Raw genomic sequence first — 12380 nt, forward strand, 5'->3', positions numbered from 1 at the left:
TCGTCATTTCATGTTATTCTGAATCGTTTGATACCAAATTTAGGAAAAGTATCATATAAATATACATAAATGCCATTAATTTCGTTTCAATCTGGTTTGCTAAGTTTTTTTTTTTTTAATTTTAAAGTAAATTTACTATTTATTAATTTCCCAAAGAAGTTTGTGTTCGACGATTTGCTAATTTTGTTTACTTGACGTTTCGAGTTATTTTGAATCATTTGATACCAAATTTGGAAAAAGTAGTAGTGTTTGGGGCCGATTTTTTGACTTTTCGTTGAAATTTCCAAAAAAGGAATGATTGTGAAAATTCGAAAACCTATTTGAAAGATATAATTTGGAAATCATGCTGATTACTTAGGACCGGGCTGAAATGTTAAATAATTTTTTTTAGCATCTTTAATTTAATAAACATATCCTTATATATAATTCATGTACTAAATGAATACCTTAAGTTAGTAGAGGTTACTTAAGAAATTGTAGGTCACTTTCAGGACATAACAAATATGTGTGTGCCTATCAGTATATTGTGTGATAGATATCAATTGGAAATCGCATTAATTAGTTTTTAGTGAAAAGCGAAAGAAATATTTTCATAATTCACAATTGTAAATTTTATTTAAGTAAATCTCAGTTCTATCGAGTTATTATTCATGCAACTTGCCTCAAGGCAAAATGCCACTGACACACAGTTTTGTTTTTGTTTCGTTTGAGACCAAAATTGGAAAATAGTATGTGTCAAGTTTTTATTCTATTTTTTCAGTATTATCTTTGTTTTCATGATTTTTTCTTATTGTTAGTATTTTATTTTAATTTTAACTTTTCCTAGGGTAATAGTTAATAATTCAAAAAACTTTTGCTTGTGCCTATACGATTGCTTTTAGGAAAGAGCAAAAAATTTTTAGAATCGAAAATAATTAGAATTTTAATTTTAATAATTTCCAAAGTTCACTTATGTACTTCAAATAAATAATTTTAACTTCTCAATTTAGTTTATATAATTCTTAGAAATATTAGGCTATTAAGTTTAATTTACCTTTCTGTAAACATATATAAACGTTGTCGTCCAATTCATAAGCTCATATATTTTGTCTACAAATAAGAACAATGAATACTACCGTTTAGGACATTTAATATGCCTCGAATATTTAATTACTGTACTGCAAGTTCCAGCAATTTGCCTGAAGGCACGATGCCCATACACTACTAGTTTATTAATACAATATTTATTTATACATTTATCTGTTATTTATCTCAAGTATTTTTGTTCATTTATCAATTTTTCGTATATATATATTTTTATGTTTATTTTTACTTTTATTTTTATATTTAATTAAAAATAATATAATTAAAATTTATAATTACATTGATAATTATCTAATCGGACCAATTCGAGTTAGTTGCGCACGATGTCATTTTGGCGCCATGTCAAGTGGCTCCGCCGGCGACTTGATGGCAAACTAAGTCTGCGCGGTTGTCAACTCGTTCATTTATGTGATAGGCAGCAAAGCAAGAGGACCTCCAGGACCAAGAAAGACCCAGGAAAGTACCCAATAATAATAAGTTGGTTACGAGAACGCAAGCAAAATCAAACAAATCATTGAGAGTTCTCATTCATTCATTCGCGTTTGCTTGTATTGTTTTTAGTTTTGTGCAATTTTTGTTTTAACAACTTGTGACGCCGACGGTAGATGTGAACGGCATACGTAATTTGGCGCAATTCTATCTATTTAACATATATAAACTCCTGCGATATAGCATTCAATTTTTTTTAATTCTACTTTGTTAACAAATTATCAATTATGTAATGCCGTGATTCAGATAATTACTTGCATGCTAATATAGTAGTTTGGGGTAGTAGTAAATTATGTAGGTAGCATTCGTAGTTCTAGTTTTGACTGACACACTAACACAATAATCCACTATAAACAACAATGTAATGATCTGAATCATTTGACATTATGTATTACTCAATTATATAATTATAAACTATCGTGATTTATAAACAACTGCCGCAGTTTGCAATCCGATAGCATTGCGCCAATTATGGAGAATTATTCTAATATGCATAAATTTTTACATTGATGCATCGATTTTTTTTCATCTCTGTTGGAGCTCAAGTGCCTATCAGGCGGTCTGTATCCTTTATCAAACATTTTAAAAGACGTGTTCTAATCTTACGTTTTTTTATTCCAGATTCATATGCACCTTCTGAATCAACAGCCCTCATCGCTTATAATCCATCAAACAGTAAGAAGTTATCAAGTATCCATCAGGCAGTCTGTATCCTTTATCAAACATTTTAAAAGACGTGTTCTAATCTTTTGTTTTTTTTTTCAGATTCAATCATCCACTTCTGAATCAACAGCCCTCATCACTTATAATCCAACAAACAGTAAGAAGTTATCAAGTATCTATCAGGCAGTCTGTATCCTTTATCAAACATTTTAAAAGACGTGTTCTAATCTTTTGTTTTTTTTTTTCAGATTCAATCATCCACTTCTGAATCAACAGCCCTCATCGCCTCAATCAACAAACAGAAGTTATCAAGTATCTATCAGGCAGTCTGTATCCTTTATCAAACATTTTAAAGAGACGTGTTCTAATTTTGTTTTTTTTTCAGATTCAATCATCCACTTCTGAATCAACAGCCCTAGTCGCCTTCAATCCAACAAACAGTAAGAACTTATCAAGTATCTATCAGGCAGTCTGTATCCTTTATCGAACATTTTAACAGACGTGTTCTAATCTTTTGTTTTTTTTTCAGATTCAATCATCCACTTCTGAATCAACAGCCCTCATCACTTATAATCCATCAAACAGTAAGAACTTATCAAGTATCTATCAGGCAGTCTGTATCCTTTATCAAACATTTTAAGAGACGTGTCTAATCTTTTGTTTTTTTTTTCAGATTCAATCATCCACTTCTGAATCAACAGCCCTAGTCGCCTTCAATCCAACAAACAGTAAGAAGTTATCAAGTATCTATCAGGCAGTCTGTATCCTTTATCAAAACATTTTAAAAGACGTGTTCCAATCTTTTGTTTTTTTTTCAGATTCAATCATCCACTTCTGATTCAACAGCCCTCATCGCTTATAATCCATCAAACAATTATCAAGTATCTATCAGGCAGTCTGTATCCTTTATCAAACATTTTAAGAGACATGTTCTAATCTTTTGTTTTTTTTATTCCAGATTCACATGCACACTTCTGAATCGATCGACTCTAATCAGACTGTAAGCGCTCATGAAGGATCAGTCGACAATCAACTGCATGGGTGGAACACTAATTCTTATAAATTTGCACAAGTGGTTCTTTTTGTAACTGTTTAGTCTTGCATGCATGTTCTTACCAGTAGTCTTACTAACTCATTAACAATACTAACATTTTAATAACTTAGTTTGATCAGTTACAAATAAAAACCACTTGTTGCAGTTCACTTAGGAAGACTTAGTGAAACGGCTCAGAAGAAAACACTTGGTGAGTTACATTTTTATAATGTATTATAGTAGTCTGAATTATTATTAATTCGATGCTTTTGTTTACAGGGTAAACAATGACCGCTTCAGGATGCTCGCACACCTGCCTGCATTGGACCTGTCGTGTTGTCAGAAAACATTTTCTCAATGGTGCTCCTAGAGAAAGATACATGGTGATGTTTAATTGGGAAGCACAAAATTAATTTGTGCGTTTAATCAAGGATTATGACTTGAATAATTATAATATATTCATCTAATTATTAAATAAATACATTGTGTATCTAGTTCAATTTGTTGTTTTAATTTCTATTAATTATAAAATGTTACTTAAATTACATAAATACATTAAAACTATCTTAATGTTATAGGTATAATAGAAGAATATCATATCAGTTCCGATAGATAAAGACAATCTGAAGTGACAGCAACCGAGTGGCTACATTGTGAAGACTGCGGATACAGCAGTTTGGATATTAAAACATTTGTTGTGCAAAAAATATAAGTATTAGAATATTTTTATACTTTATATATAATATATAATACACTTAAGAATTATGTTAAATATATTTATTGATTCATTTTTATAAGCGTATTTGGCATAACTTCTGGCTTCCTTTTACTTTCCCTCTGTGAATGAATTGTACTCTGATCTCATCACCCTACTTGAATGTCTTGGATTTTGGTCTCATCTTGCTCGAATGGTCTCTGACTGATTTTACCCTGGTCTCTGGTCTATGATTTTACCCTGGTCTCTGGTCTCTGGTCTTTCTCCCTGGACTCTGTCTCTGGTCTCTGATTTATCCACTGGTCCTGGTCTCTGGTCTCTAATTTACCTGGCTGGTCTCCTCTCTGGTCTCTGATTTTACCTGGTCTCTGCTCTCTGGTCTCTGATTTTACCTGGTCTCTGGTTTCGGTCTCTCATTTTACCCTGGTCCTGGTCTCTGGTCTCTGATTTACCCTGGTCTCTGGTCTCTGGTCTCTGATTTTACCCTGGTCTCTGGTCTCTGATTTTACCCTGGCCTGGTCTCTGGTCTCTGATTTTACCTGGTCTCTGGTCTCTGGTCTCTGATTTTACCCTGGTCTCTGGTCTCTGATTTTACCCTGGTCTCTGGTCTCTGATTTTACCCTGGCCTCTGGTCTCTGGTCTCTGATTTTACCCTGGTCTCTGGTCTCTGATTTTACCCTGGTCTCTAATTGTTTCTTGCCCTTTGATTCGTTTTCATGTAAATTGTAATGTAAATAGACTTTTATATTTAGTTTATATTATTTTAATCATTTAATACCCGAAACAATATTTTTATATTACAATATTAATAAATCTTTCTTACAGGTTGTATCCAGTTGTTAATTCGACTAGTGCTGCTCCGAAACTTTGTCACGGATGGGTGGAACACTCATTCCCAAAATAATCTGCAAGTGATTTCTGCGGCTGACTGTCTGCTGTTTATGCACCAGGATGATGGATCGATAGATCGTGCTGTCCCAAGTCACTTGTCAAGATTTTGCTATGTGTTGCATTGAGAAGCCAATGTCACAAACTTAAATGTTTGTAATACATTTATCTAAATATTGAATACAATTATTGTTAACCTTTTAAATTTGTTGTTTTTATTCATACCATTATTGTTTTCTTTCATTGTGAGTCCTCAGGCACTCGATCATTTGCTAGAGATACAAACATATTAACTCATTTGCTCATGTAATTTTTTTTATTCACCACTCACTGAATTACATAAATATTTATGTCTTTGCATTTTATAGGTATCATGGGAGAAAATCATTTATCAATTCTGAGGAATTAAGACTAGATTGACTAAGAGTGAAGTGACCGGCAACCGATAAACCTCATTGTCATATTTGGGTGTCTTAAACTTCTGGCCTCTAATGACTTCGCTGTCTTTTGTAATTAGATAAATCAAGACAAAGTAAAGTGAACAACAACCGATCGGCTTTACATATATTATATTGAGTATATATTTAAGAATTAGACAGGTCCCAAGTCACTTGCCAAGATTTACAAACATATTGACTCGTTTAATCATGTAATTTTTTATTCATTATTCACTAAACCATGGATTTTTACTCAATATAAACATGTCAAAAGCACACATTTTTCCTTTCATTATTTAATGTCTAAGTCATGATTTGAATTTTTACATATTATATAATAGTAGTAATCATAATTAATAATATTAATGTTTATAATAGTAGCAATTGTAATTAATCTTTGTAATAAGTAAAAATTATTAATTATAAATGCTGTTCTATTGTAGTTAGAGTAAGAGTATGTTATAATAATATAATTATTATTTGTAAGATAACGATCTAACTTATATATAAATTTGTGTAATGCCATCAAATAAAATTATTGAACTTTATCTGTAAGTGTTTAATTTAATTTAATTTTTATCAATTTCAGTGATATATAATTGAACTTGTGTATACTTGCTAATTTATTATCAACTATTAATATTCGAGTCAATTTCAATTAAGCAAATTTAAAGTTTAGTTTAGAAATCCACGAATTGAGTAAAAAGCCATGGATATATATGCATGAGTTTTTAGCGTGAAACATTGAAAGAACAAAATTATGTTTTTGACACGTTTAATTTGAGTGAAAATCCATGACTTTTTAAACAGTTCGAAGTGGAAAATATTAATATTTTAAAAGTTTAATTTGAAACTAGCTACTAATATGTTGAAATTATTGTATATTATACAATGTTAATAAAATTATTGTAATTATAATATCTTTTAATTGATATTTCATGTTTTTAATTAGCTATATACTTTAGTTAATATGAGCACTGAATTAGATTGTCTTTGCAATTTTACTTAGAATTATTTAATGGCTCAAAGACTAATTATTTATTTCGACAATTCTGTGACAAACAGATTAATTAAATAGTTCAATTTAATTAATAAGTATAACTAGTGTTTGTTAGTTTTACTTAACTAAGAAAAATATATTTTTTTATGTATTTTTTTAACTTTAATAAATATGAGCAATTTATTAATTTAATTACTTTATTATTTTATTACTTCATTATAAAGGCTAAGATTGTGTTTGCAATTTTGCTCATAATTAAATTAATTATTTGCACAAAGACTTATTGCAACTGCTCTGTTGCAATTATATCAATTAATCAGTGTATTTTAATTAATATGTATAACACGTATCAGTTAGTTTTACTTAACTTAGAAAAAATATTTCCTTAGATCTTACTATTTTTTTCTTTTCTTATATACCGTGTAACTTTAAGAAAAATGAGCACTTTAATTAATTTAGATTGCATAATAATTAGTTCATATTAATTAATACCTATAACTTATATTAATTATTTTTGCTTCTAAACTTATAAAAAAAAATGTATCTTAAAGACTTAGAGAAATTTTTTCTTTTTATCTGTTATAACTTTTTTTTTATTTAATTTAACATATTTATAACCTTATTTAAATCCCGCGTGGTAAGGGATTTTTTTAACCCCCAGGTTTGGCGGTTACCTAACCATAGAATCCTGGTTTAAGGTAACCAGGACCCCGAACGTCAGGTAACCGGAATTCGGTGAACCCTGACGCACGGGTTTGGGGTCGGATTAGCTACCCTACAATTTTACAATTAACCCTCTTACCTCGATATTTTATTTTTTACCTTACCTGCGTCTCGAACCTGCTACCATATCCTTCCAATCTTCTATCCCATTCACTCCTCTTAGCCCGCTACTCCATGCTGATCACACCGAAACACCGCCACAAACTGGCTTATGTAGACTCGATATAGATAAGCCAGAAAATAATTCAACCGGCGACGATTTAACAAGTCAAAAGCACAAAAAAAGGCGAGTTTGCCACCGGTTGTGTGGCGTAACGGTTAGCGTGATGGCTTTGTACCGCAAAGGTAACGAGTTCGATCCCAGGATCGGACGGGAAAAAAGTTCGTCGTGTTGGCCGGTATACCATGCAGGCGTGCCGAACGTTACGTTGATGTAATTAAGAAAAGCTCCGTGTAGGTGAAGGGGTGAATGAAGAAAACCTTCCCTGCCTCGGGCACCCTCCCCAGGCATTGCGACCTGGCGGAGGGTGCCCTAGCGGATTTCTTCACTTTATTTACTTAACTAGACGGCGGGGGGTCGGGAGGCCCCCCCACGCGGGCGCGAACCGGTCAATCAAGAACCAAGCCAGCCAGCCAGCCCCCGAATTCAACGCCACGCGCGCGCGCGCGCGCGTGCTTGTGCGTGTACGCGCGTGTGCGTGCACGTGCGTGTGCGCGCGCGTACCTAGCGGTGCAGTATATACATTCTTAAAAATGTACTAGTACGCGTTGCTACGCAACGCGTACTATTACATTTTCAAGAATGACATTTTTAAATAAGTACGCGTTGCTACGCAACGCGTACTTATTTAAAAATGTACTAGTACGCGTTGCTACGCAACGCGTACTTATTTAAGAATGTCATTCTTAAAAAATGTACTAGTACGCGTTGCGTAGCAACGAGTACTAGTACATTTTTAAATAAGTACGCGTTGCGTAGCAACGCGTACTTATTTAAAAATGTCATTCTTGAAAATGTAATAGTACGCGTTGCGTAGCAACGCGTACTAGTACATTTTTAAGAATGTATATACTGCACCGCTAGGTACGCGCGCGCACACGCACGTGCACGCACACGCGCGTGGCGTTGAATTCGGGGGCTGGCTGGCTGGCTTGGTTCTTGATTGACCGGTTTCGCGCCCGCGTGGGGGGGCCTCCCGACCCCCCGCCGTCTAGTTAAGTAAATAAAGTGAAGAAATCCGCTAGGGCACCCTCCGCCAGGTCGCAATGCCTGGGGAGGGTGCCCGAGGCAGGGAAGGTTTTCTTCATTCACCCCTTCACCTACACGGAGCTTTTCTTAATTACATCAACGTAACGTTCGGCACGCCTGCATGGTATACCGGCCAACACGACGAACTTTTTTCCCGTCCGATCCTGGGATCGAACTCGTTACCTTTGCGGTACAAAGCCATCACGCTAACCGTTACGCCAGACAACCGGTGGCAAACTCGGCTTTTTTTGTGCTTTTGACTTGTTAAATCGTCGCCGGTTGAATTATTTTCTGGCTTATCTATATCGAGTCTACATAAGCCAGTTTGTGGCGGTGTTTCGGTGTGATCAGCATGGAGTAGCGGGCTAAGAGGAGTGAATGGGATAGAAGATTGGAAGGATATGGTAGCAGGTTCGAGACGCAGGTAAGGTAAAAAATAAAATATCGAGGTAAGAGGGTTAATTGTAAAATTGTAGGGTAGCTAATCCGACCCCAAACCCGTGCGTCAGGGTTCACCGAATTCCGGTTACCTGACGTTCGGGGTCCTGGTTACCTTAAACCAGGATTCTATGGTTAGGTAACCGCCAAACCTGGGGGTTAAAAAAATCCCTTACCACGCGGGATTTAAATAAGGTTATAAATATGTTAAATTAAATAAAAAAAAGTTATAACAGATAAAAAGAAAAAATTTCTCTAAGTCTTTAAGATACATTTTTTTTTATAAGTTTAGAAGCAAAAATAATTAATATAAGTTATAGGTATTAATTAATATGAACTAATTATTATGCAATCTAAATTAATTAAAGTGCTCATTTTTCTTAAAGTTACACGGTATATAAGAAAAGAAAAAAATAGTAAGATCTAAGGAAATATTTTTCTAAGTTAAGTAAAACTAACTGATACGTGTTATACATATTAATTAAAATACACTGATTAATTGATATAATTGCAACAGAGCAGTTGCAATAAGTCTTTGTGCAAATAATTAATTTAATTATGAGCAAAATTGCAAACACAATCTTAGCCTTTATAATGAAGTAATAAAATAATAAAGTAATTAAATTAATAAATTGCTCATATTTATTAAAGTTAAAAAAATACATAAAAAAATATATTTTTCTTAGTTAAGTAAAACTAACAAACACTAGTTATACTTATTAATTAAATTGAACTATTTAATTAATCTGTTTGTCACAGAATTGTCGAAATAAATAATTAGTCTTTGAGCCATTAAATAATTCTAAGTAAAATTGCAAAGACAATCTAATTCAGTGCTCATATTAACTAAAGTATATAGCTAATTAAAAACATGAAATATCAATTAAAAGATATTATAATTACAATAATTTTATTAACATTGTATAATATACAATAATTTCAACATATTAGTAGCTAGTTTCAAATTAAACTTTTAAAATATTAATATTTTCCACTTCGAACTGTTTAAAAAGTCATGGATTTTCACTCAAATTAAACGTGTCAAAAACATAATTTTGTTCTTTCAATGTTTCACGCTAAAAACTCATGCATATATATCCATGGCTTTTTACTCAATTCGTGGATTTCTAAACTAAACTTTAAATTTGCTTAATTGAAATTGACTCGAATATTAATAGTTGATAATAAATTAGCAAGTATACACAAGTTCAATTATATATCACTGAAATTGATAAAAATTAAATTAAATTAAACACTTACAGATAAAGTTCAATAATTTTATTTGATGGCATTACACAAATTTATATATAAGTTAGATCGTTATCTTACAAATAATAATTATATTATTATAACATACTCTTACTCTAACTACAATAGAACAGCATTTATAATTAATAATTTTTACTTATTACAAAGATTAATTACAATTGCTACTATTATAAACATTAATATTATTAATTATGATTACTACTATTATATAAATATGTAAAAATTCAAATCATGACTTAGACATTAAATAATGAAAGGAAAAATGTGTGCTTTTGACATGTTTATATTGAGTAAAAATCCATGGTTTAGTGAATAATGAATAAAAATTACATGATTAAACGAGTCAATATGTTTGTAAATCTTGGCAAGTGACTTGGGACCTGTCTAATTCTTAAATATATACTCAATATAATATATGTAAAGCCGATCGGTTGTTGTTCACTTTACTTTGTCTTGATTTATCTAATTACAAAAGACAGCGAAGTCATTAGAGGCCAGAAGTTTAAGACACCCAAATATGACAATGAGGTTTATCGGTTGCCGGTCACTTCACTCTTAGTCAATCTAGTCTTAATTCCTCAGAATTGATAAATGATTTTCTCCCATGATACCTATAAAATGCAAAGACATAAATATTTATGTAATTCAGTGAGTGGTGAATAAAAAAATTACATGAGCAAATGAGTTAATATGTTTGTATCTCTAGCAAATGATCGAGTGCCTGAGGACTCACAATGAAAGAAAACAATAATGGTATGAATAAAACAACAAATTTAAAAGGTTAACAATAATTGTATTCAATATTTAGATAAATGTATTACAAACATTTAAGTTTGTGACATTGGCTTCTCAATGCAACACATAGCAAAATCTTGACAAGTGACTTGGGACAGCACGATCTATCGATCCATCATCCTGGTGCATAAACAGCAGACAGTCAGCCGCAGAAATCACTTGCAGATTATTTTTGGGAATGAGTGTTCCACCCATCCGTGACAAAGTTTCGGAGCAGCACTAGTCGAATTAACAACTGGATACAACCTGTAAGAAAGATTTATTAATATTGTAATATAAAAATATTGTTTCGGGTATTAAATGATTAAAATAATATAAACTAAATATAAAAGTCTATTTACATTACAATTTACATGAAAACGAATCAAAGGGCAAGAAACAATTAGAGACCAGGGTAAAATCAGAGACCAGAGACCAGAGGCCAGGGTAAAATCAGAGACCAGAGACCAGAGGCCAGGGTAAAATCAGAGACCAGAGACCAGGGTAAAATCAGAGAACAGAGACCAGAGACCAGGGTAAAATCAGAGAACAGAGACCAGAGACCAGGGTAAAATCAGAGACCAGAGACCAGGGTAAAATCAGTCAGAGACCAGGGTACAATCAGAGACCAGTGTACAATCAGAGACCAGGCCGCAGGCCATTCGAGCAAGATGAGACCAAAATCCAAGACATTCAAGTAGGGTGATGAGATCAGAGTACAATTCATTCAGAGGGAAAGTAAAAGGGAAGCCAGAAGTTATGCCAAATACGCTTATAAAACTGATCAATAAATATATTTAACATAATTCTTAAGTGTATTATATATTATGTATATTATATATAAAGTATAAAAATATTCTAATACTTATATTTTTTGCACAACAAATGTTTTAATATCCAAACTGCTGTATCCGCAGTCTTCACAATGTAGCCACTCGGTTGCTGTCACTTCAGATTGTCTTGATCTATCAGAACTGATATGATATTCTTCTATTATACCTATAACATTAAGATAGTTTTAATGTATTTATGTAATTTAAGTAACATTTTATAATTAATAGAAATTAAAACAACGAATTGAACTAGATACAACAATGTATTTATTTAATAATTAGATGAATATATTATAATTATTCAAGTCAAAATCCTTGATTGAACGCACAAATTAATTTTGTGCTTCCCAATGCTAACACATCACCATGTATCTTCTCTAGGAGCACCATTGAGAAAATGTTTCTGACAGCACGACAGGTCCAATGCAGGCAGGTGTGTGAGGATCCTGAAGCAGCCATTGTTTACCCTGTAAACAAGAGCATCGAATTAATGATAATTCAGACTACTATAATACAATTTAAAAATGTAACTCACTAAGTGTTCTCTTCTGAGCAGTTTTATTAAGTCTTCCTAAGTAAAGGAAGTGACTACAAGTGGTTTTTATTGTAACTGATCGAACTATGATAATAAAATGTTAGTATTGTTAATGAGTTATTAAGTCTAGTAGTAAGAACATGCATAAGACTAAACAGTTACAAAAAGAACCACTTGTGGATAATTTATAAGAATTAGTGTTCCGACCCAAGCACAAAGATATTGATTGTCGACTGATCCTTCATGTGCGC

The 12380-nt window shown here is 32.5% G+C and overlaps 1 protein-coding gene across 1 annotated transcript in view; it reads left to right on the forward strand.

Annotated features, from left to right (window-relative positions):
• LOC113389508 overlaps positions 1–3365 on the forward strand; it is a 31912-nt gene extending 28547 nt beyond the window's left edge. Inside the window, exons 3-6 of the mRNA XM_026626536.1 lie at positions 2194–2247; positions 2338–2421; positions 3054–3130; positions 3194–3365. Coding sequence (XP_026482321.1) covers positions 2194–2247; positions 2338–2421; positions 3054–3130; positions 3194–3239 — 261 coding nt within the window. The 3' untranslated portion in view covers positions 3240–3365. The remainder of the gene's footprint in view (positions 1–2193; positions 2248–2337; positions 2422–3053; positions 3131–3193) is intronic.
• Positions 3366–12380: the final 9015 nt, after the last annotated feature.

The sequence above is a fragment of the Ctenocephalides felis genome, unplaced genomic scaffold (assembly GCF_003426905.1).
Source record: "Ctenocephalides felis isolate EL2017-DRISC unplaced genomic scaffold, ASM342690v1 CF-g0.4_SCAFFOLD_03573, whole genome shotgun sequence".
In the NCBI taxonomy this organism is placed as follows: Eukaryota; Metazoa; Arthropoda; class Insecta; order Siphonaptera; family Pulicidae; genus Ctenocephalides; species Ctenocephalides felis.